Raw genomic sequence first — 25,780 nt, 5'->3', positions numbered from 1 at the left:
GAAGGGTCCTGCATTAACATCAATGTGAACAACCACAGCAGCATGTGGTCAGGCAGGCCTTCAGCAGTGTTTTTAGTCATTATTGAATCCTCCCTGGAAAAGCTCACGCTTGCCAGGTTGTTACCGAGCCCCTTGTTATTCCCAAAAAGACACCTCCATAGAGGAACATGGGGCGCAGGCGGTTTCCAAGAAGCCCCACTATTTTGTCATTTGAACTCTGATGAAACGCTGTAGCTGAAAATGAGAGCTTGGAGTGTGAAAGAGGAGCTGTGCCTTGTGTTCTGCCCTGTGACTGCGCACACCTGTGGAGGAGAGGGGCCAGGGGCCCTAAAGGCGGGAGGACAGCCCGGGGGGGGGGCGCTGCCCCGTCCCCTCAGCCCCTTCCCGCCTCCGCCCCTCAGGCGCACCTCGCGCTCTGCGCACGCGCAGCCCGGGGTGCCAGGGCGGGGTGGGGCGGGACCAGGCACGTGCGCGGCGGGGGCGGTGCCGGTACCGGGGGAGGCGGGGCCCGGCCCGCAGCGCGTCACGGCCCCGCCCGGCCCGACATTGGCCGGGGCGAGGGAGGGAGCGGGGCCGCGCCGGGCCCCGGCGTGTCGCAGCCAAAGCGTCCCGGCCGGCCCCCGCCGCCCCCGCGCCGCGCGTTCCGCCCTCAGCGTGGAGCCGAGCTCGGCGGGCCGCGGGCTGCCGCCGCCGCTGCCATGCGGAGGGGAGGCGGCGGCAGCAGCGGGAGGGGGTGACTCCTCGGCCCTGCCCCCTCCATGAGACTGTGGCTGGCCTGGCTGTGCTGCTACACCCTGTTCCTGTGGGCGCTGAGGAGGAGGATGTGGTCTGGCCCTGCCAGGTACCTGAGGAGCCCTTTATCCAGGTCTCTGTACGCCAACGTGATGGGCAGCCACGGGCAGCCCGCCCCGGGCGCCAGGGAGAGCCACCAGGTACGGCCCCTGAGGCAGCCCGCTTCCCTTCCCCTTCCCTTTCCCCCTCCCTCCCCACGGCCGGGACAGCCGCGATTCCCTCGGTTTGAGGGCGTCTTGAGGGGGCCCCGGGCCGGGCAGCGCCCGCCTGGGCCAGACAAAGAGAGGCGACGGCCGGGGCCTCCCGGCGAGAAAGTTGGGGTCGGCCTGAAGCGCCGGGGAGGCGGGGGGAGGCAGGCCGGGCTGCCGCTCGGTGCCGGCCACGGCGGGGCTGGGAGGCCGGCCCGGTGTCCCGAGAGCGGTACCGCGTCAGGCTGGGGTCAGGCTGCCCCCGGGGGCTGAAGCCTCCGCTCTGCTCCTCGTCCCGCTGTGCTCCGGGGGTAACGGCGCTTGGGCGAGGTCTGCAGGTGGTGCTGCCTGGGTGGCACCATGAGCACGGGGGTGGTTGGTTAATGCCGGTGTGTCTGGAGGAAAATAACCTGAACCGGTCGCAAAAAGGGAGCAGCTGGGAAGCTGCTGAGCTCACAGAGGCCTTGGGATGGTAGGAGGTGGTAGGCTAGAAACGGGTTTGCAGCGTGATACAACTGCACCGAGAGGTTGGTGCTGTACTTGGGCAGCGTAGGGACATGGGGCAGTGCGCTGTGGAGCTGTTAGGTGCTGGGCAGTGCCTTGGGGATACGACTGCCTATGTTCTGATCTGTGCTGCTGAAAACCTGGCAGGAGCTTAGGAAAGCTAATAAAAATGTTGTACAAAGGAAAAAAATAGAAGTATACGTTGAAGTTCTCCAAGCTGAGGAGAAGTTCTCCACTTCTGAAGTGTTGTTTTTTTTTTAGTGCTCTGGTTGGATGCTGACTGACAATTTTGCTACCAAGCGACCGTATTACTGGGGTTTAATGAATATGGTCTGCATTTGGATCATTCACTACATATGTAGAATGACAGAAATGGAATTTAGATTTACAGAAGAAAACACGTTTCTGCTGAACAAATGAAATTTGCAGATCTTTTCTGTTGTTAAAGACTGCACTAGAAAGACAAGTAAATCAAAATATTGCTATGGAGATGACTGTCATTCACAGGTAAATTGTCTGCAGTGTAGTCTACACTTGTAATTTACTGGATCTGGATTTTAATTCTAATGTATTGATCCTTTAGTAAGGTTAGCGAGACTTACAGCTTGTGAGATTACTCATAAGTAAGGATTATATGAGGAGGCCCTGGGTACTTGCACTCTGCAGTTTTACTAATGTTGTTAGTTTTGCATAAGTTAGTTACTTTTTTTTTTTTCTTTTTACTAATATTAGGCGAGAGTTGTCAATATTTTTTATTATATATCCTTAGATTTCTCTTCAGATTTCTTAGTCCTGTAGCTTCTCTACTGTTGCACTATGTCAGATTGATGAACTTTCTGTCACGAAACTCGTGTCATGAAAGGAGCTCTTCGTACATTGGATGTGGGGAAAAACAAAAGCAATCTCTGTTTTGAGGAATTAGTTCCAGAATAAAACTGTTTTTCACCACTTCTGTTATTTGGAAATTGGATTGTTTTTATCCAGCGTGTTTTTTTTCCTTACAGTTTCTGTCATTTCTAATATTTTCTGGTGTTACATAGAGAGTTGCACATGTTTTAGCCAATAAGCTTAATGGCAGACTTAACCATAAAGAAGAAATTAGAGGAGGGCTTCAAACAATGACTGATTTCTGGAAATAAGCTTCTCTTCTCACAGTTGTCACTGTTATGCCCCTGCTTATGTCAACATATATTACAGTTTGGAAGTTTTAAGGACAGGAATTGTAGAGCAGCTGGTTTCCTTGGTGAGACTGCAGGTAACAGAGTTCAGTGCAGAACCAAGGTTTATGAGCTTGAGTATGGCAGATGTGTAGCGGTATTGCGTATGGGTCAAAGTCCATGTTTACTGCAGCTCTGATATTTAGATACATTTTCTTCTCTATTGAAAATGGCAACGCAAGGAGGCACTCCACAAGTGCCTGCTGTAGCTAGGCAGCAGCCTCCCAAATCACTGCTGCAGCTGACACCCATCCCTGCCTGCTCCTCAGCTCTGTGGATGGTTCACTTCTGCCAGCTCTTGAAACTGGTTTCTAGAGATGGATGGGCAAAGTATTCTGGCTGCTGCTTTAGTGCTTTTTAACAGTTTGCTAAGGATCCTTTTCGAGACTTGCTGGTCCGTGCTGGTTCATTCAACTAGCACTGTGCCACAGTGAGAAAAGACCCAAACTGGTAAATCAGCAGTCTTGAGGGTCTCAGTGCCAGGCTCCATTGTGTGGTGCAAGGTTGCTCAAACTCTGGGCTTTGGAGGAAATGAACACTTGTGCTACCTACAAGCGTGCTTGAAAGTACTGCTGAGGGCCTGATTCTGCAACAAACTTGGCCAGTGTGAAAGTGGTTTTCAAACTAGACCTAAAAAGGTGTGTGTTTGTTCCTCTGCTGAAGGGTCTTGAAACACCTTCCTACTTTGGTACTGTTTGATGGAGCCCCTGTTAATGAATCCAGCATGTAATGGCCTTCTTGCAGCTGCCTGCTCCCCTCCGCTTGCTGGCACTGGTATTGGGACACAGCAGGATACTGGGCTGAGAAACCTGTGCCGTTATTATTCATGCTACAGCAGTGACTGGAAGTCCCATTGTGCTGCTGAGCACTATAAACATGCAGTAACTGACTGTTCCCTCCCAACAAGGTGCAACAAATGTGAAGGGAACAGGACATAAGCGTATTTTGTGTAGTATGATTGTAGAGATGATTTTAGGCACTTAATTTTGCACACTTGCCCCAGCTGACCATTAGCTGTCCTGCATGCATTTTGATAAGATTCTGTTGAAACTCTCCATGCCTTTCTAAGATGCTTGTGACTCTATCTGCACCATGAACACTTGCAGCCAGATTGGGAACATCATTGCAAGATCTAAGGGGATGGTAGTAAATATTAGCTATAGGCAATAATTGTTGATATTAGAATATAGAATGGCATTAGAAATTATGTAAGAAGGGCTGTCAATAACTCTGCATGAGTATAAGAGAATGTAAAATAATAGCAATGTTCTTAATTAAAATTATGTTTAAAACTTTTTTGTAACTTCAGCATATTGAGTGAATGGGTTTTTAGCTTGGCATTGCAATGTAGCAATGAGCAACCTTTTAAATTTTATACTCCATGCTGGCATTCTGGAAAGCTGCAGCATTAGAGGTGGAAGTGCGTAAGGTGGGCATGAGGGTTCTAAACTTCAGAATTTTTATAGGTCTGTTTTGTTCTGCACGAGTCCCGTGCATTTAAAATAATGTAAGCCAGATGTTAAAGTTTAGATGTGCCTTACACATGGACTATTAGGACATTGTTTATTACTTTACCAGCTAGATTTGATAGCAAGAAGCATCCTTTTCTTCAGAATGAGCTAGATAGTAGCTGGCATCTCAGATTTGGTGTAGTTTGTATAGGAGTGGTTATTGCCAAGTAGCATGAGGTGAAAGGAGCCATGAACCCATTTTAACTTGGGCTTCATATTCTACAAATCTAAAAGTATAGAACTGTCCTTCAGCTGATACTAATGACTTCTTCAATGTGTGAACCTGATTACTTTTTTAGTAGAGTTGATGGGAGAAAGCTCCTTAGACAAAATTGTTTTGAAAGACTTGTGGACCTGCTTGTTGGGTACTGGTAAGTGATGAAATGTAGTCCAGCAGTGATACATGACAGAAAAGCTGTTTAAAGTATGGATTGGATTTTCTATCTAGCTATTTTCCTGGAAAAAATACTGCAAATGTACTTCCTGATTTCTTTTCAGGGGATGTGACAGGTTCAGAATGAGTTTGAAGACATAAAACAAGGTTATCCGAATTCATACTATTTTACCCATTTCGTGGTGTTCCCTAGAGGACTTGTGTTTGCTTTCTAGGGTAGTTGCTTTGTAAAATTCTTCAAAGTACAGGGTATTGTGTAAGACAAAATATAAGTGTTACTTCTAGTGAGTAATCTGTCCTCAACTGATTATAGTTCCAATCTAAGTTAAATTAATCCTGAAGCCGGTTTAAAAGTCTGTAGGGAAAACTAAATTTTGATATTTACAGAAATTGATATGAGTTTTCTGTGTGTTTTGTTTCTTTTTAACCACTTCTATTTTTAAATTGCTGCTAAACATTTTAATAATACTTTGTTTCTTTCTCTAGTGGTATGTCTGCAACACAGAGCAGTTGTCTGAATCCCTTCAGCCTATTTTTGTCCAGAGTTACCTTGACCAAGGAACACAGATCTTCCTAAACAACAGCATTGAAAAATCAGGCTGGCTGTTTATCCAGCTCTATCACTCTTTTGTGTCCTCAATTTTTAGCCTTTTTATGTCTAGAACATCTATCAATGGGTAAGTGAAAAGTCAATCTTGGGTAAACTAAATATGTTTTGAATTTTTTTCAGGTGTTCATCCCTATTCCTTGATATGCCGGTTTTGTTAAATGTCTACAGTTTTCACTTTGCCAGTCTAATAGATCTGCAAAGCCCTGTTTTGCTCTTCCCTTAAACCTTCTTAATTAACGCCATTTCCACATTTACAGTATGAGCAGGGCAGAGGGTGTTTTTGCAATTAATAACAGTCAGAGGATTCTATATGTATTTTATAACCATTACTTGTCTTATTCCAGAGAATACTCAGAAAGAATTTGAGAATATTCTCTTCGTGTTAGATGTTTCCTTCTTCCCTGTTTTTCTTCCTCCTTGCTCTTTTCTTTATCTACTGCCATATCTATAGCATGTGCTGTTGTGATTGTCCTTGTAGAAGGTGGCTGTGTCCAGTCAGTTCAGTATTACGTCTAAAGTTTGAGTGCATATGTGCTGCAAAACTAGGCAGACTGCTACACAGTACAGAAGTTGCTGAGTGTTGTGTCTTATAACATTGATGTGGAATCGAGTTCTCTCCTTTCTCTTATTCTTTAAAACTAAATTTCCCCCCAGTTTGTGTGTAAGCTGTACTTGAACAGGTAGCTTCTGATGTGGCATGTTTGATGAAACATCAATAAGGTGGGAATAGAGAAGTTATAAAACATGATTCTCCTACTGTTACTCATTGGTCTCATCTGCCATTGGCTGCAGGGGAGTTCAGCTGTTCAGAAGTGATTTTTTATGTTTTCCCAAGAAGTCATTGCCTTTTCTGGTTACTTCTCTTTTGGTCATTCAGACATATGTTTACCAGTTTTAACTCTATGAATAATGCCTTTTGTTACATTTACCTCACTTCTCCACCATCCCCACCTCTGCACCTGCTGCATACTTAGATGCAGTCTGATTTGAGGATAGTGGCTGGCTGCTAAGGCTAGGAAAATAATCTTTCTATTTTCTAACCAGATGTCTTTTTCAGCTTTCCTGTGGTGTTTTTAGTTGCTTGTAGCTTTATATAAAGGTTTCTTTGGTCTCCTTGTCTTCCTTCTCTTCCTGTTTTTTTTTTTTTTTTTTCTTTTTCAAAGGCTCTCCAGCACTTTGAGTTACACCTCGTAGTGCTGTTAGGCATAATAGCCATGAGCCAATTAGACAGCGTGGTCTGACACAAGTGTGCTGCAAAGGGGTTGTACTTAAATTGGCTGTATTCTGTTTATTTTTTATATATATTTAACATCTTGCATTAGATTCTTCTGTATAACTTCGAATATTTTTTGTTGTTGCTGGTTTTGTTTTTAATAGTCGATCTTTCTTAGGCCTCTTATTTTTTTCAGATTTTTTATTCTTTCATGCTTTTTCTGTTTACCTTTTTTCCCCCTTGGTCATAAAAGAAATCTGTAGATTGTATTTTTTAAATTTAACCTGCTATCCAACGTTGGTTTAAATGTTTTTATTTTATTTTTTTATCTACCTCTAGTCTGTCACTGACCAGTTCTTTCTTCCTCTTCTTGTTCTGCTAACTTTCATCTTCTGCTATGACAGCTGAAATCTGTCACTGTGTAGTCTTCAAACAGTTACAGGCGGGTATGTCATTAACTTGATCCATAAAGAATCCAACTGTCACCTCTACCCAATTCCTTAATGAGTTGTCTATTTTTTTATTTGACAGCTCTCGTGTTAAATGCAGAAGGACCTGCAGATAGCAGCAAAAGCCATTGTAACATACAATTAAAAAGTCATCTCTTTCGCCACTCCAGCAATGTTACCCCCATTCTTTCTTTAAATCTCTTCCCTGGCTTCCCTCCTAGTTCCGCATCCCATTCCTCATTTATTGTGCATACTTCTGTCTGCAGCCATTTTATTTCCTCTGCTCTCTCCTTTTTTTCCTTTTTTTTTTTTTTTTTTTTTTTTTTAAGGTAAGTGGGAGAGATTCAAATCTGCAAATGTGACAAATAAAGCTTGGCCTTTCTCTTTCTGTCTTTCTCTCCCCCGTCTCTGCTTTTTTTTGTGTGTGTGATCATCTTGCGCTGCACTCCACAATCCCTTCCTTTCCTGACCAATTCCTCCTGAAGTCTTAGCCACTATAACTGCATGTAGCTATGTGGTGGATCTCTGACAAGTGGAAGGCAAGTTGAACTGGATTTAAAATTTATCTGAGCATTGACCTTGTCTGTTTTGTGTGACTGATTGCTGCCAAAGCGCATTCTAAATTACTTCATTGTCCTTGTTAAAGTTTGTATGAAATTGGACATTTCTCATCTTTACCTTTCAGGCTGCTGGGAAGGGGCTCGATGTTTGTGTTTTCCCCAGAACAATTTCAAAGACTGCTTAAAATAAATCCAGAATGGAAATCCCACAGACTTCTTGATTTAGGGGCTGGGGATGGAGAAGTTACTAAAGTCATGAGTCCTCACTTTGAAGAAATCTATGCCACAGAGTTGTCTGAAACTATGATATGGCAGCTTCAGAAGAAGAAATACAGGTATTGTACTGAATATTTCCTACATCGTGTATTTCAGAGATTACAGCAAAATCATCTTTGTATATTTTATGAATGTTCAGTGTTTTCAGTCAATTCTTATGTTTGATCATTATGGAAAGAACTGACCTGTACAAAACAGGGAGAGCGAACACATCTGATATTCCTTGTTATCAGGACTTTTGCTATGCTTTTGTTCCTTGTTACCAGTTAAGGCAGAATCGGCAACAACTGTGTTGAAGTCTTTCTTCATAGTTTGCTTAAATTGCTTTAATCAAGACAGTTAGGAAGACAAAATTCAGATACTGATGAATGAACAGTACAAAATTGCAAGAGGAAGGAAAGCGACTGCAAAGAAAGCAAGTTGAATCCTGATAATAGACGCAGATTATTCAGGTATCTCTAATGACTAGGAAAGGAGTGCTCATGGATTACTGTGTAAAGAATCTTTTATTCTAGTTATGCTTAGCTACTGCTTTTAAGACTGAAGAATATTTAGTAACAAAAACCTCAACACTTTCAGAACTTTGTGCACTGGTCACAGCTCCTGGAGGTTCTTTCAGTCTTGTTGAGTAATGGCTAGTATATGGGGTACTGTCTCCCTAGACTGGAACCCAAAGAATGAAGGAGTTGTGGATGTCTTTTCTTAACGCGTCCTTGAATGGAAAACCCAGCAACTGGGTTTGCACACAAAAAGGTCAGAGTGGATAAAATGCTGCAAGCCATTAATACATTTCAGCTTCGTTTTTCCTTGCTGTATATTCACTTTTACTCTAGAACATCACACTTTTATAATACCTTGGCTTTTTTTTTTTTTTTTTTTTTTTTTTTTTTTTTTTTTTTACCCTTACTGCCTGAAGTTTGTAAGGCAATATTCATCCACACCTTTATATGTAACCATGCCTATTGTTGATTAGTTTTTCTTTTCCAGAAGACTAGAAAAACCATGTCTGCTTTTCCTCATTACCTAGTTGGCTGACCTTACTTGCACTATGAACACATCTGTAGGGAATTTTTATCCTCGGTGGGTCTCAAAACTCAGTTCTGTATCTTTCTCTCTGTTTGTAGGGTGCTTGGTATAAATGAATGGCAGAACACAGGATTTCAGTATGATGTTATCAGCTGTTTGAATTTGCTGGATCGTTGTGATCAGCCACTGACTGTATTAAAAGATATTAGGAGTGTACTGGAGCCAACTAGAGGCAGAGTCATTCTAGCATTGGTTCTGCCATTTCACCCATATGTGGAAAATGGTAAGTACACAGATTAATAGCTATTCACACAAGTAAAGAAAGCTTTTGTAGGTTGTAGCATCCTGAATTAAATGTTTTCGTAAATAATTGACGTATGTAAATGTATCTTACAAATAGCTTCTAGGGTGCATGTTCAGAAGTATGAAATCATAGGTAAATAGGCCACACGAGGTAAGATGTTTTCTTAATTCCCCACCATACATTGTTGGCACCAACAGAAAGCTCAGATATTGAAGTTACATATCCTGTTCTGCAGGTTGCCACATTTGAGCTGTGTTGGAGCAACATGGGAAAACTGATCTCTGATTAGGGCCCTCTGCTGCCTTCATATAGGTAACCCCAGTTGTCTTTAGCGACCATTGAACAAATCCATCAGAACTGTCTGTAATACGGAATGGAGCAGCTTAGCTCAAACTGTTTCAAGTGTTCCAGATGAACTACACCTAAAAATTCATAGGATGATAATGTTCACTGTCCAATATGAGATCGCAGAATAAAATACAGACCCTTACTAATACTAATACCAACCATTATTATTATTTTATTAGTAACTGGGAAAAAAAAAGTCAAATTAAGTGCTAAAATTCATCTATTTCCTGTAGTTGCATTTTAAAGAAATACATGAGAGACTTTTCAAATGAATCTTTCCTTATGACTAAACCTCAAAAGAGATTAAAAACTTTTTTAGATGCCTGTGATTGTGGGGGTTCAGGTTGAGGCACCCTAAAGGTGATTTGAGTTGTAGAAGGCTGGTGTTCATCAGTCATTCTTTGGATGCTGCCTCTCCTTGACTTGTCAATGGAAAGGCACATGTGCACAGAAAATACAAAACTAATAACCTTAATATTCTGGAAATTGTAAATGCAATCAAAATGAAACTATTTTTCTCTTTTTATATGCAAATAGTATTTTTTGGGGGGGGCAGGGAGGGAGGACACCACAAAAAGAGCTTTAAGTGTAAAAATGAATGGTGTCAGTTGAAGAATGCCTTAAAATACAGTATTTGAGCATATAATTTTGTAGCTATTCTAAAAAGTAGTATGTCTTAAATGAGATGGAGGGTTGACTTAAGGACCTGTATGGTATTTCCAAGCACATTTGGTTACAACATCCTATTGCTGTAATGTGGAACAATTTGATTTCCTTTCTTTAAAATTCCATATAACAGCCATGTCTTGCTTGACTTTCATCAGCATGTTAGAAGCAAAAATTGAGAAGTGATCTGGGTGTCTGTTTAATTTGTGTGACTTCAAAGCTGTGTATCATGGTGTTTTGCAATCACTGTTGCACACAGCATCTACTTTTCTACGTGTTGTTCGGTAACCATGTGATAGGCCACATGCTACTTCCTTGCTCAACAGGAGGTGGGGAAATTAAGGAAGAAAAAACTATTCCAGGTCCATTTGTATCTGTCGCTAACTGCCTATGTCATACTGGGAAAAGAATAGGATATTAAATTTAAAAATCCCGGCGGAATAGAAACCTGTCCTTTGATTGTTGAACTCAAAACAGATTTCATCTTCCAACAAGTAGGAATGACTAAGATGTCTTGTAAACCAAAGTCAGACTCTAGTTTGTGCTGGCGACCTGTAAACGATTAGTCACTTTAAGACAGCTTTGTTTCCTTTGCTTTTTGTAAGTCTCAGCTAGCGCAGTGATGTTCTTTTTTTCTTTTTTTCTTTTTTTTTTTTTTTCTGATCTGTAGGGTATGACAGTAGCTTTAGTATGCTTGTATCAGTTGAGGCTGTTCCAGTTAGTAAATATCTACTGTAACTTCAAACATACTCAGTTTGTCTGTTTACTACTGATGTGGATATGGGCCCATATAAACATCTCTAGACAGTGCGAGTTACCACATGCACAAGTTAGTGTCATTCCACTAAAGCTTTCCTGCTGAAGATCTTTTCAGTTATACTCTAAAGAAACAGTGAGCTGCCAGACTGTCTTATAACTCCTTATATCAGCTAATTAAAAAGTCTGGACCTGCCTGGTGAAACTTCTGAATTTTAGAGAGGGCAATAAATGGAGAAGGAATTAGGAAGGTAAGGTGTTTGATCGGTGTATAGATCAGTTTTTAGAACTGGAGACCTAAAGATAAATTTCACAGAATCACAGAATTTCCTAGGTTGGAAGAGACCTCAAGGTCATCGAGTCCAACCTCCAACCTAACGCTAACAGCCCTCCACTAAACCATATCCCTAAGCTCTACATCTAAACGTCTTTTGAAGACTTCCAGGGATGGTGACTCCACCACTTCCCTGGGCAGCCTGTTCCAGTGCCTCACAACCCTTTCAGTGAAGAAGTTCTTCCTAACATCTAACCTAAAACTCCCCTGGCTCAACTTAAACCCATTCCCCCTCGTCCTGTCACCAGGCACGTGGGAGAACAGGCCAACCCCCACCTCGCTACAGCCTCCCTTGAGGTACCTAAAAAGAGCGATAAGGTCGCCCCTGAGCCTCCTCTTCTCCAGGCTGAACAAGCCCAGCTCCCTCAGCCGCTCCTCGTAGGACTTGTTCTCCAGGCCCCTCACCAGCTTCGTCGCCCTTCTCTGCACCCGCTCAAGCACCTCGATGTCCTTCTTGTAGCGAGGGGCCCAAAACTGAACACAGTACTCGAGGTGCGGCCTCACCAGAGCTGAGTACAGGGGGACGATCACCTCCCTAGCCCTGCTGGTCACGCTGTTCCTAATACAAGCCAGGATGCCGTTGGCCTTCTTGGCCACCTGAGCACACTGCTGGCTCATATTCAGCCGACTATCAACCATCACTCCCAGGTCCTTCTCTGCCTGGCAGCTCTCCAACCATTCCTCTCCCAGCCTGTAGCTCTGCTTGGGGTTTTTGCGCCCCAGGTGCAGGACCCGGCACTCGGCCTTGTTGAACTTCATGCAGTTGACCTCAGCCCATCGGTGCAGCCTATCCAGATCCTCCTGCAGAGCTTTCCTACCCTCAAGCAGATCGACACACGCACCTAACTTGGTGTCATCTGCGAACTTACTGAGGGTGCACTCGATGCCCTCGTCCAGATCATCGATGAAGATATTAAAGAGGACCGGCCCCAGCACCGAGCCCTGGGGGACGCCACTAGTGACTGGCCTCCAACTGGACTTGGCTCCATTCACCACGACTCTTTGGGCCCGGCTATCCAGCCAGTTTCTAACCCAACGAAGCGTGCGCCAGTCCAAGCCAAGAGCAGCCAGTTTCTTGAGGAGAATGCTGTGGGAACCAGTGTCAAAAGCCTTGCTGAAGTCAAGGTAGACCACATCCACAGCCTTTCCCTCATCCACCCAGCGCGTCACTCTGTCATAGAAGGAGATCAGGTTCGTCAGGCATGACCTGCCTTTCATAAAGCCATGCTGACTGGGCCTGATCGCCTGCTTCCCCTTCAAGTGCTGCATGATGACTCTCAGGAGGATCTGCTCCATGAGCTTTCCTGGCACTGAGGTCAAACTGACAGGATTTAAATTTAAATCAAAACATCTAATTTAGTGGGAAGGTAATTGTAGAAACCCTCAGTGTGATCAGTATAAAGCCTGCTCTAAGAGAACAAAGCAAGGTGGAGTAGGAGGTATAATTTGTTTCTGTGTTCCTGGAATTACAGTGACACCTAGAGTCCAAAGTAGCCTAATCACAAATTAAGCTCTCCAGAGGAGCTTTGTTTTCACTGTATAGAACAACAAGTAAATGCACTTCCTGTGCATTTCTAAATTTGTCAAGCCATACAAATCATGTGGTATCATAATAAAACATGTTATGGGCACCCCCTAGGTGATTATAAAATATTTTATATTTCCTAATATAGACAGTGTGTGTCTGTGCGTGTGTATGTATATGAAGGCAATATTAGATAATCAGTCTGGATTGTGACATTTTCTTTTTGAGCATATTAATGTTTCTATGATTGAATAACATGTATAAGAAGAGGAAGGTGCATTTTTCATCATCCTGAAGTATTTAGTAGTAAATTGAGCTGGAAACAGTACTAGATGGACCCTTACTTTGCCTGATTTTTTCAGTTCTCATGTCACTGAAATGCAAAATGTGGCTTCAGTTGCTAAACAAAGCCTTGCTTTATTTAAAGGATGACAAAAGATTTAACTGTTCCTTAGCAGGGAGAATGCCTGATACCAACAGGTCTCTTCTGAAAGTGCTGATTTGTAGATTGGCTAGGTAATAACTTCTCAGTGTACTTCTGGTTTTGTGCCTGTATCCATTTTGATCAGGCACACAAAAGCAAAAGTTGGTGCTACAAGTAACCCTGACTTTGGATGGTAGGATTGGAAGAAAGGGGTTTTCTGTCTAGCAGTTGAATTTTAATGTTGCAGGAGTAACCTTTTCATGACCACCACTTTGCTTTCCTCAGTAGGCTAGGATGAGGTTCCCAACCCAAATGAGCATTACAATGAGAGTACATGCATTTATATAATCTTTTTTTCTTCTTGCCTATCCATAGAATATGTATGTTTTGCTGTTTAAGCTGCTGTAAGACTCCGTAAGTCTTGATCTATATATCCATTATAACTAACATGACTGAAAACAGAATTTCACCAAGTTTATTTTCTAATGGTGTTGATTAATGTACATCTTACACAACTGTTTTAATTTGCATACAAGAAATACATGTAAATTCATGCTGAATGGGAAATAATGTGTAACATAGGTCATCAAAATCAAGTGCATTGAACATTGTCTCTTTAGAAAACGCTGTGAAGAACACTGTCCTGTAAGGTTTTCTCCTTTCTTTTTAAAGCACAGTAAGTCTGTGAAGAAGCTTAACTTCTTCATCTGCCTCTTTGGTTACACTAAAAATGTCCAACAAATTGGAAATGCAGCACATACTCATCTGTTCTGGTACACAGTGTCATCGTCCAGATGATCCTAGGGGGAAAAAGAAATGTGGAAATGTTTACTCATTGATGCAAATGTTTGTTGTTATCATTTTTAAAGGCAATACTTTTTTGAGGCAAATTCCGTCTCTTTATAGTTTCAATATACTCCTTCCCTCCCTACTTATCTAATTCCATTTGTCTGTGTGGCACCTGCAGGATTCCAAACATGTTTCCTTTCCTTTTGGCTTCTCCTAATCTTCAAAGAGCACAGAGGCAGTAAAACAATACCTCTTATTTTCACTATGTTTTTATCTGGCACTTAAACCAAGGACCAGGTCAGCAGGGACTTGAAGCCTTTAAAGGGATAATTATAGAGGAAATCAGTTGGCAGTACAGAGGTGAATAAACTAAAAATGTTTAGAGGAGGAGTGTTTGACTTTGTATTCTGTTTCTTTTTCTTTCTCATCACATCTCTGAAATAGTGCAGCATAAGCTTAGAATGTGAAAGAATTTTTAATGTTTCTCTAGAGAAACAGATTTTTTTTTTGAAGGATGATTTTGAAGCTGTTTTCACTGCTTGCACATACACATGATTTCTAAAATTTTCTGTAACTTACCTGGCATATGCAAAATTCCTGTCAAATAGTTACTGAAGATTTACTGGCCTAAGGTTGCAACGATGAAATAAGCTGTGTGGTTTTATCCAGTGTGTTGAATACTTAGCTACAGAAGTTTGTGTGTGTGGGGAAATAACTGTAAGAATGTTGTAGAGTTTGCTGAAAATGTTTTGTTATGCTTCTGTCATCGTACTCTTCTGGACTACGGGAACGAGAGGAACTACAATTGAAATATTTTCATGAATGAGCTCTAATAGGTTTGTGTTTTATCAAACAGTCCAGAACAACATGCTGAAACCTCTTCTTGGCCAAATACAAACTTAAAGGGGCTTTGTGAAGTGTACATACACACATTTTTTAACATATATGAAAAGTACAGTGTGTATATACATTCATTTGATTGTGTATATATATATGTAAGAGCATATAACGTATTGGCATCGTGAGCATCTCTGATACAAAACCGTCTTGCTTTATATTTTATTTTTCCCTAGAAAGGATGCCTAACTTGAGTGCTGGTACTGTAGGCCTTTCATGACATGAAACTTTGTGTCCATCTGGGAGGAAAAGAATTTTTATTCCCAGACAACATATTGGTCCTGGTTCTAGCCTTATTGGAACTAAGAAATGTTGGATAGCTTAGAAAATAGAAGCTTTCTTTTTCTGAACTTGCAGACACTACATATACGGGAATATCATCATCTGTGCTCTTATATTACAGATCACGTGAGTGTGTTTCTGCATAATGTGAAGATGTGTATCTGTCCCAGGAAAAAAGTTCCTGTAAACTGTCGTGATCTATTCTTGATCATGTAGAATCTTTGACTATTGTGCAGAATACTTTTTTTTTTTAAGACCTTTATCAACTTTAAATAAGAAAAAAAAATCTAGTTCCAGAGGAAACAAACGGTAAATTCTTAAAAACTGTGAGTTCCTCTCTTCCACCATTTTTTTAACCCATACCAGTAGAAACTTACAGGCTGTCGGGAGTGCTCAGCGTACCTCTGCTTTTGAAGTTCTTGGGCAATTGCTTGAAAAATTTTTCGTCCGCTAGTGATTTTCTGCAAATTATGTAAAATATTTTAGCTTAGTATTACGTTTGAGGTTGGGAGAAGCATCTTTTTTAGAATCTTTTTGTAATTCTGATCTTTTTTTTTTTTTTTTTTTGCTTATGTATGTCTGTGGGAAATTTACTGAGTAATGCTTTAGGACCATATAGTTAGTCAGTCAGAAGGGTTTAAGTTGCATTAATATTACATCTCTTAACGTATATACCTTCTTTAATAGATATTTAAATACTATGGATATTTTTCTTTAATTTAAGGAATTATGGCAATAAATGGTCTAAATAGACTTTTAAACTAGGGGTTTACCTGAATGCCCCATTTGAACAAATAATAATAATAAAAAAAAATCAATATTGAAGAGTTATTCTAAAAAAGAGTTCAAACAAAATTTTCTTGCAAGCAAAACCTAAAGGAAACTGTGTGTAAAGGACGATCCTTAGGTAGATTTGACTTTATCCTGTATCCAGATAGTTACAAATTAACTGATTAGTTAAACATGAGGTAAATGTAAAATCATTAACCAGCTCTGTACAAATCTGAACCGAAGCCTTAACAGCTGTATGTGTCCCTTTAACTGAGTCATCAATTAATCACAAAATTGGTATCAGATATATACTTAAAAAAAAAAAAAAAAAAAAAAAGAAGGTTCTGAATTACAGATACAGCAAAGTGATAACGTACGCAGTTCTCTGTCCTCTGGTCTTCATTTCCACTTTTACTTAGCAGCTTTGGTTTTAACTAGAAGGAGGAAGGGAAAAAAAGTTTGAAACAACATGATATAGCAACAGCTAAAGTAGCAGAATAGTTTAGTCTTGCCCTGTTACAGTGGAAAAGAGTCTGTAGATAAGTAGATACTAGGTCAGCTTATACCATTGGAAAAAAAATCAGGCGTTTAAGGCCTTTTTCATCTTCTGGTAGTAGATGTTGCGCATATCCATATGTTTGCTTTGAGTACAATAGAACTTGCCTGAAGCTACCTAGTTGTCAAAAATAAACCAATTTACATCGTAAATACCAGGTTTTCTCCTGAAAAAAGGCATGATTAATTCTTTCTACTATATGACTTCAGGTAGCTTAAAGAAAACAAAACAACATCAAAAATGAGTGTCTTGTCTTTATATTTAGACAGCTATCACTGCAGCAAAGAGCCATTTACCGTGTCATACGACACAGGACTGCAAGTCCTTATTCTCATGTCAAAGTAGTTATTTAAAGATTCCAGTTGCAGCTTGGGGTGTTTGTTTTTAAATACAATTTTGTTCTAGAAAAAAATAAAAATCTGGTATTTATATAATTTTAACTGCGTGCATTCTATTGTTTGTTTCCTATATCCATAAAATTTCTCCAAGTCTCTGATACTTCTAAATCTTTTACCACTGTCTATCTTCTGTACATGTACAGTATATGAATACAGTTTCATTATACAAGCAAAGTCAGATTGCAGTAACTTTGCATCTTATAAATATTTTGACATTAAATTATTTTACTTTTAATGGAAGCTAATCCACGAAGTTTATGACTGCAATGGTAATTTATAACTTTGCTTTTTGAGTGTGCCTTGACAGATCCAGTATCCAAGCTGCTGATTAAAACACTTGGTATAATTTTAGTTTTATAATACTGTTATTTTAGACAAGTTACTTAAAATGTGGTTGCTATTTAGAGTACAGGTATGTGTCTGCAGGTGCGTGCACCATATGAACTTCAACCAAGCATCTCTTTACGACTTAACTGTAGAAGTTATGGAACTAGGACTCTCTTTTATTCTCTTTACAGAGATGCTAAGATTGCTTAAAGTTAAATAATGAACAAAATCAGTTTGAACCTACCTTGTAGACTATAAGGATTGTGAATACAGCAGTGCAGTATAGAAGCAGTAAGGTTGAGATGACAATCATGCAGTTAAATTCTTCAGTGCTATGCCTCTCTGGTCATTAAGTAAGAGTAAGTATTAGAATAATGGACAATTCTGATTCATGTAATTTTCTAAAGACTCTGAATTTCAGCCCCCTTCCGTTGAGGAATTAAAAAAAACTTCATACGCATCAATACTTTTTGATTTAACTTCAGTCTGAATTCCCTAGCAAGATAACTTCTGTTTCTCTGAATGTTTGTCAGGGCAATGAAGACTTCTTATTTTTGTTTATGGAATTACAGGCTTTTGTTCAGGAATACAGTTAGACAGGGAGAATGAATTAATACAGCTGGATTGTTTTCCCTATTTTTTTTTCTATTTTAGCCATGTGAAACTGAAATGTAATTAATGTAGCCTCATTATATTTTAGTTAGAAGGCAAACACTACAGAAGTAGAGAACTAAAACAGTTTGCTCAAGTTGGCACAGTGAATCTCCAGTTCTGAAACCCTGCACTCTGTTGAATGTATTTCTACTAAATGACTGTTTCTTTGCTTCTCATTTTCTGATGATACTTCCTTTCTGACAGCCATTAAGGTCTATAACAATACTCTACACCCTTTATAGATAGTACAGAGCACAACATTTCTTTCTGTTCTAGAATTCTAGAGTAATGACAAGAGCAGTCTAACCAGCAAATGGCATTAAGATGGTTATTTGTAGAATCCCTCCATAGTTTTACAATTAACAGTTTAAGAAACTCATACTACTCCTAATTGCTTTGTTGGTATTTCAGTCTTAAATGCCATTTTTGAGAGTATAATAGAGTATTTGGGAAAGAATTTTCTTTTATGATGATTCATTAAGGATGAATAAACAACTGACCTCTTTTTGTTAGAATGGTTCCACCTCCTGTTTGCTTAGAATGGGGTGAACTTGAATCTGAAAATGCTATTCCACAAAAATAAACAGCACTGTCATTTACAGTCAGATCATTGATCTGAAGTGAAGTGCTATTGTCTGATATTTGTACTTTGAACTTCTGATTATTTGTGCATGTAGGAGTGCACAAATCCTCATGCTTGTTAGTGAAAAAACGAAACCATAGAACTTGAAGCTTGGACGGGGAGCATTCAGGGGCAGAGAAATCACACGGTAGGGACACTGTTTGGGTGGAATATTCAGCTTTCTGATATCTGGGTTGTCTTACAGTGACTTGGCATTTATCTGCTGCACCTGTTGAGAATAAACAATGAGGGCTAGTTAGATAAGCAAGGCATAATCTAGAAAGAAAATAAGCTGCTTATGGTTCATGCTAGAAAAGGTAGGTGGAAAGGGGAAAAAATGTTTTTCAAACTTTGATTTTTTTTTTTAGGATGGATAGACAAGGTGGGTGATGTAAATCTAGATGTTCAATGGTATGTCTCCCCAAAGGTTTGTTTCTCCTCTACTCTTCCTGATTTGGGAGTAAAGTGAGACAGCCTGATTGCAGGTGGTGGAAGAGTCATAAATGGAGACATTTAAAACTTAGCAATTTCATAACATTGATTAGAATTCATAATAGTTCCTGCATATGCCTTCACTTCGTGGTACATACTGACTCTGGGTTTCTAAGGATAACAATATTGCTTGTTAGTTCTGACATTTAAAAATTTGTGTAGAGAAAACAGGAAGTTCAATCAGGGAAGAGAATTCTAATTAAGGAACTGAAATGTTTAATATGACTTGTCTGGGAGAGTTATATGTTTTAAAGTCCTTACTGAAATCTATAATTTAGATACTTTTGATGTGTCTAGTTTTATGCACATAGCTTAGTTATTTAAACAATTGAATGAGGATTATGCAGTGAAAATGAAGGTAGTAGCTTACTAGCATCCTTTCGTCCTTTCTAGAAAGTAAAAAGTTAGAATAAAAATAAACTGAAATCTGTCTTAATCTATTGCTGATACACAATTGATAAGCCTGTCTACTGCAGACAGTCAATGCTGTCCCTTCGTGGTTTTTCTCACCAAATATTTTATGGACCAAATCCAAGCAGATTCAGTGTCTGTGACTTCTGCGGGAATAAAGTTAAATTCTTTCTCCATCGGATGAACGTCAGAGCCATTCCATAGCAGCTACAGCAACCTGAAGGCTCTAGTAGCGTAACTGTGAAAGACAGTAGGTTGTGCTCCTGCAATTGATCACCTTCTCCTTTCCAGTTAACTTGTGCTATGGTTGACCTTGCAGAGCAGAACACCGTAGCTTCAGTTCATACAGATACTGTCTGCTGGACTTCCTAAACCTTCCTACCAAACAAGCACAGCTACACTGAAACCATGCTGTTGCTGCTGGGGCACTCTTTACAGGAGAGTGCCGTAGGGTTTCACCCAGAAATCATAGATTACATTTCAGAATTATGGAATAAAAAGCATTTACTAAGTCATTTCGTTTGGAAGTTGCATGAAGACAGCAAAAATTAGCTCAATTCGCAGCAAAACTTTTTACTACACTTACAGCTATGTTGCAGATCATAACCACAACATTTTCAATCCTGTAATTTCTATTAGATGAGAAAATACAATAAGCTTAATGTCTTACCAGCACTGTACAGAATCCAGTTAAATGCCAGCATTAGAATTTTCTGGAAGCTGTTGAAAGATGCCATTTCTTGTATCTGTCTGGAAATGATTCTGCTTGAAGGAAGAGGAACTTATGAAATTTTTGGAGTTGCAGAATGCTCTGTACCACGCGATTTAGAGCTTCCTGTTGAGAAGGGCTTTTACTGTTGTATTTGGCAAACTTGTTAAAGGTACAGACCAAACCAGAAAACATTTCTGTGGTTTGTGGATGACATTACTTTGAAAGTGAGTGAACGCTTCTTACTTTTAAACTTGCAAGTTGTGCCAGGTTACTTTTTTGGATATTACAAATAATATGTTTCCCAACATAATGCATATATTCAGCTTTGTAATTTTATCTGGCCTTAGACTGTTTTTACTGCATCAGCTAGTAAGTGGCCATGACAGCAACAGATTCTGTAGTCATCCCTTATCTAACTAATGTGGTGGTTTCCTAGAAAAGTAACAGCAAATGATAATTTTCAACTTGCTGTCTCTATTTACTGTAACTACCTGAAGCCATCTTTAGCCAGACAGTAGGCATAAAGAAAAAAATGATAATGCTGGAAATTATCTATATTAAATTGTCTGTCCGTCCATGTCTGCTGAACACCAGCCTCAATAAAGGAAGTTACTTTTCAGCCAGTTTTGGAGCTGCTAGTTAAAAACGCAGCCAAAGATAACCTTAAGAAGGAGCCTCTTCTGAACTCTTGGGGAGGGGGGGCTGGGGGAGGAACTTGGGAGAAAAAAAACCTGATCTATCAACAATTCTACAAATGGCTTGTCAACCTCATATTTGGAGTGGAATGGAATATAATGTGTAATATAATTTCTGGAAAAAAAAAGTCTGTTTTATAACTGAAACAATACTCTTTTATTTTCTCAGTAGGTGGCAAGTGGGAAAAACCCTCAGAAGTTTTGGAAATCAAAGGGCATACTTGGGAAGAACAGGTTAATAGCCTGCCAGAAGTTTTCAGTAAAGCTGGTTTTGCCATAGAGGCTTTCACCAGACTGCCATACCTATGTGAAGGTGATATGTATAATGACTACTATGTACTAGATGATGCTGTCTTTGTCCTGAAGCCAGTGTAAGTGTATATGAAGTAAATCTCCAGAATCGGTCCCAAGAAGCAGCCTCTGAAAGAGAGTTTTGATTTACGGTTATGTAAAGGGAGGGAATTTGGGGTATTGCTGTGCTAAATAAATACCATGTAAGAATTTTAAAGGCCAAAATACTAATGTATTTCTTTGTAGTATTTAGGAAAAAAAAGGGTTTTGTTTTATTAAACAGATTCTTCAGTTGAGAATCTTTTTTTTTTAACCAGCTCTTAAACCAACAATGCATTCTACAATCCAGCAGCAATGGGGGATACTTTTTTTACACTTACCTGCAACAGGGATCAGATCCAAACTAAAGCAATAGTCCTGATAATGAGGAAACTGATACAATGTGAATTGTTGTTAAAGAAATCAACTGAAATCTGGCAATAAAGTTATCCATTCAGTTCAAACCTTGTTGATTATAAACTGTTGAAATGGATATTCTTCCATGCTAAGTTACTTTATCTCTTACTGTCATTCTTCATGTTTTTATTCATGCTAATAAACTTTTTTGAGATGACTTTTTGCATTAACTTTCGTGTTCTTTTTTGTAACCATAGCCACGCTTGTCCACAGCAGCTGCTCTTTGAGAATTGAACTCCCAGTAGCAGCACAAAGTTGAGTTTATTTAAACAGCATTTAAGTATTGTTTAAAGGGATAACAGTCCACAAAAAACGTATCGCTTTTGGTTGGGTTTCTTTCATATTCCTCTCAATGCCTCACAAATTCTCATTGCTTTTGCATATGCCATTTTCCAGCTAAAGGGGCTATGGTAGAACTTTACAAAACTGCACTTTAACTTGATGGGTTTGATAACAAACCTCCTAAGCGAGTTGTTCCTAAAAGCTAATGTCTTAAAGAACCTGTAGGCACTTTCTTGCAAACTTTTTGCGAGTCAAACTGCCTCTGAGGCTTAGGCTATAGGGACCTGATTTTGAAGGTTTAAACAGCTTGGAACAGTTGTTTGTTTTTCCATGAATACAGAATAAATGCTATTTATTTTAACATGTCTTATTTTAAAAATCTTGTTTAAAATAGCTAATTTCTGGCAGTTGAGATAAAACCTTCCTTTAAAACGACAAGCGGCATCATCAGTAAAGAGTAGAGAACTGACAGGCATGTGTCTTGTTGCTTGGGATGTAAGTGTTGTGAGAGCAGAAGAACCTTAGCTTGTGTATCAACTGGTAAGTAAAGCAAGAACTGATTTGTCTTACGCTTTTGAAGTATAAAGTTATTTATTTAGCAATTGGTGATCTTACACCAGGTAGGATGTTTTAGCTTGTCTTTTTAGGTTTATCCTGGACTTCCTTTGACTGATGTTTAGTGATTTCTCTTGCAAAGTTAATAGCCTTTTATTCTCAGTTGTCTTTGTGTAAGATTGTGTTGTGTAGTAAGGAGAGAGAGGCCTGATTAGTGTTTTTTGGTTGTGTTTTTTTTCCTCCAACAGTAATTCAGGCTCAGAATTATTTCAGCATCTGTTACTGAATTTTGGCACAGAAAACAGTCATATTTGTCTGGAAAAAATGAGCTGGGTATGTTTTGGAGTGAGTTTATTCTTTGTTACTTTATTTGGACCTATATTAATAGGAAAATATGGTTCTTGTGTAATGAATTTAGCTTCATGTAGTAAATGTATATTAAGACAAAATTCTTCAATGGTACTTAAAAGTTGTACTCCACAGGTTACAATCACACGAAAGACTACGTTTCACATCTTTCACATCTTTTAGTCTTGTCATTTAGGATGTTAGTTTGTAACAGTTTTGACATGTTTTGGGACAGAAGATGCAATGTACAAGTAATTTTTTTCTTATAATTTCCTATTTTGTTCCCTTTACTTAAACAAGTATTCTTACACTTGAGGTATGAAATTAAAACACTTACCTAAAACATGAGCAATAACAGGGAAAAGCTGTGACCAGAGTAAGCTTGAGTTCTAAGGGACCGAGTCTTGCAAGAGTGTTGGTCTTCAGAAGTCTGTAATCAGTCCTGTGGGGTTTTCTTGGGGAGTGGGGTGCTGGGGGGACCACTCACAGCACAGGAAAGTGCTGTGTGACAGCTTCCTCGCTTCATAACTATCATGGGTGACACAAGGCACTTGTCACATGCTTGTCTAATCACATTATCTTTGTTATTAAGGTGATGCATAATTAAGTGCAAGCAAGTTAAAAGGGCCACAAATATGAGTGTAGGTACTAATCAAAACACTGCAGTCCTGTTCTTAATATTCTGCTAGTTTTGCCTAGTTTCCCTTTCTATAATATATCTGCTATGTACAGATATGTACAGTCATACAGAAGAAAAAAATTACTTAGCTTTGTCCTGTAAAGATAATAGTCTGGGCAGAAAATCTACGCAACTGTGTTTTAGGGGAAAGCATAAGTGTTTAGTGTATCTCATGATTATCCTCAAAAGCCTGCTTAGGCCTATGGAACTTGCGACTTGTAAGTCACAGTGTGTGGTGTAATGTGCTATATTTTGCCCTGGAAAGTAACTAAATTATCTGTTTTGTTGAGGTGGTACTGGATATGTAGCATCGCAGGAAAAAAGATGCCGTGCAAGGGCATGGTTTAGTTGGGAACTTTCAGCAGAAATTTGGATGAGTTTCATCTCCCAGAAGGCACATCCGCCTTTGGCTGGGTGGCCTCAGGTACAGTCAGCTCCCCTCCTGCTCCCAGAAGCCCAGAGCCACCTGCCTCTGCTCGGGGTGCAGAGGCTGGGGGACCCTGGGCAATACCAGCCTGGCCCCGTTTGTTGCCCCCATACAGTTCGTTGAGCTCTCTTCATCTCAGGTATGAGAAGAGGCACTGTGGGAGTCCCTCAGCTGATTCCCCCCAGCAGAGACCTTTCCCTCCCCGCTGGGTGCTGCTGGGCAGGCACCTGGAGCTGTGAGGCGGTGCTGGCCCCGGGCCCTGCCCTGCCCTGCTGCAGGGGTCCTGGCTGCAGCCGCCTGCTTCTTGCACTGCAGAGCGCGGGGAAGGAGGCGCACACAGCAGAGGCAGGTAAAGTGCTGCGGGGCCCTGGGTCTCTATACATGCCACAGGAACCCAGCATCTCTTTTCACAGCCCTCCCCTTCCTTCCCTCCCTCTGCAGCCTGAACCTCCTGAGCATTCTTCTATAGGGTTTATACGCTGCTGCGTGTAGGGCTTTTTCGCGGAGGTGCTGAGAGCCTGGCTGTGAGGGGGAGGACGGGCACCAGTGGCACATGAGGTTATCGGCAAGACTTCTGATTATGAGGTTAGCTTTCTGGTTATCAGGCTTCAGATAAGGCTCTGGCTGCATTGAGGAGGTGGGTGATAAAATGTCTAGGATTTCTTTACATGGAGGAGCGTGTGTTTGGGGAGCAAGGGGACGGGCAGGCTGTGAGTTCCCCATAACCTGAGAGTCCTGCAAGGGAAGTCTTAGAGATCTGGTCACAGCATACCCTGCGGTGGTGCAGAGAAGGCTTTGCAGGGAGGTGCCAGATGGGATCTGCAGAGCCACAGGCTGATTTGGGATTGTGAGCACTCTAGGCAACTTCTGTAAATGGACTAGTTTAACTGACAAAGGAAAATACTTCATCCCACAGATTGTTTTATCAAGCAGGGCTATTTCACAGCAGATCTCTTCTGCACCTGCTAATTGTCCATTGAAATTAGTTGGAATAAAACAGCACTACCCTCCTTATATATTTCCTTATATTACAACTCCTTTTATATTAATTTGGTATGCTTTAATTAAAATACGCTCCCTGATCAAAGTGAGTGTGTTGGAATAAACAAATCAAGGTTGACATTAGTAGCATGATTTAAACCCTACAGATTAGTAAAAACTTACTGCAAAACTAATAGGGCAATGGCAGAAACAAACACAAGAAAGTTCATTGTCCAGGAAACCAGATACATCTGAATGAGAGACTGCAGTGTGGCACTCCCAAAAGAATTGTTGAAAAGGGTTTCAGTGTGTGTAAGAAAAGTACAGAGGTGCTAGCTTCTTGAAGCTTAATGATTAATTTTTTCATCATCCATCAGTTTGAGTCGCTCCTGTTACCAGAGTTACGTATTTGTGTTAGACTGAAGCATTGCTAGAGGCTGTTGACAGACGTTCTTATAAGAGTACGCTGTCAATACGTGAGTTTAAATAGTCTGAAAAAGGTGTTTCTAATTATCAGATGTTCAAATCTGTAATTCAATCTATGACAGAGAACAACAACAACTAAAAAAAAAATAAAATAAAATAAACACATCCAAATTCAGCATCAAAAAGAAACGGGGAAATTAAGCGTAGCAGCAGATAAGCCTTTGAAAGGAAGGAAAGGGAGCCTAACAAAGTGATCTTGTGGTTGGAGCAAAGCTGGCTCATGGGGCCCTCTGTATCATTTGTTAAAAATCATGGAGTAATTCCAGTGCAAGAAGCTGCAATCTGCAGAGCATCGCCTAATATCTGAATTAATTTGTTGCTTCCCTTGTGGGAACAGTGGTTGGGCAGAGGCAGGAAACCGTCCCTGCAGGGATCTGCTGCAGCAGGTGATGGCCCTGGTGCAGGGGAGGGAGCGTGGCTGCAGAAATGCCTCTGGGAGGGAGACCTGCTTGGTCCCCACTTCTTTTCAATCCTGGCTGTGTGTCAGGCCAAGCAGCTTTGTGCTATGTATCCTTGTCCTTCAGGATGTAGACCAAATGGAAAAAAAAAAGAAATCACGTTGTATAGGACAG

At 40.4% G+C, this 25,780-nt stretch overlaps 3 protein-coding genes across 8 annotated transcripts in view; 2 read left to right on the top strand and 1 right to left on the bottom strand.

Moving 5' to 3' along the window:
* Positions 1 to 570: 570 nt before the first annotated feature.
* Positions 571 to 21,607, top strand: METTL9 (methyltransferase 9, His-X-His N1(pi)-histidine). 5 transcript variants are annotated; one of them, XR_014698167.1, is made up of 6 exons: positions 574 to 932; positions 5,093 to 5,283; positions 7,564 to 7,773; positions 8,839 to 9,023; positions 9,280 to 9,356; positions 20,876 to 21,607. XR_014698167.1 is itself a non-coding variant. In XM_084536602.1 (5 exons), exons 1-5 carry the CDS (start codon positions 759 to 761, stop codon positions 15,279 to 15,281), a joined length of 855 nt encoding a protein of 284 aa, XP_084392728.1. In that variant the 5' UTR covers positions 571 to 758; the 3' UTR covers positions 15,282 to 15,421. The 5 variants fall into 5 exon arrangements, 3 of the variants coding, with proteins under 3 accessions (XP_084392728.1, XP_084392727.1, XP_084392726.1); XR_014698168.1 differs by having other exon boundaries at positions 575 to 932; positions 20,873 to 21,607; XM_084536602.1 differs by lacking the exons at positions 9,280 to 9,356; positions 20,876 to 21,607 and adding an exon at positions 15,187 to 15,421 and having other exon boundaries at positions 571 to 932.
* On the bottom strand, positions 13,551 to 20,676 carry IGSF6 (immunoglobulin superfamily member 6). 2 transcript variants are annotated; one of them, XM_084536608.1, is made up of 6 exons: positions 19,967 to 20,676; positions 18,272 to 18,622; positions 17,362 to 17,459; positions 16,214 to 16,270; positions 15,468 to 15,526; positions 13,551 to 13,897 (listed from the first exon to the last, which is right to left on the bottom strand). In XM_084536608.1, exons 1-6 carry the CDS (start codon positions 20,031 to 20,033, stop codon positions 13,822 to 13,824), a joined length of 708 nt encoding a protein of 235 aa, XP_084392734.1. In that variant the 5' UTR covers positions 20,034 to 20,676; the 3' UTR covers positions 13,551 to 13,821. The 2 variants fall into 2 exon arrangements, with proteins under 2 accessions (XP_084392734.1, XP_084392735.1); XM_084536609.1 differs by having other exon boundaries at positions 15,443 to 15,526; positions 19,967 to 20,671.
* A 2,332-nt stretch (positions 21,608 to 23,939) lies between the features above and the next one.
* The window catches only part of OTOA (otoancorin), a 48,757-nt gene continuing 46,916 nt past the window's right edge, over positions 23,940 to 25,780 (top strand). The window contains exon 1 of the mRNA XM_084536583.1: positions 23,940 to 24,090. The gene's annotated coding sequence lies outside the window, so the exon portion shown is untranslated. The remainder of the gene's footprint in view (positions 24,091 to 25,780) is intronic.

This window comes from Aythya ferina (genome assembly GCF_964211825.1).
Source record: "Aythya ferina genome assembly, chromosome: 15".
Lineage (NCBI taxonomy): Eukaryota > Metazoa > Chordata > Aves > Anseriformes > Anatidae > Aythya > Aythya ferina.
The sequence above is the reverse complement of the archived record's forward strand: the minus strand, read 5'-3'. Positions and strand labels throughout refer to the sequence as shown.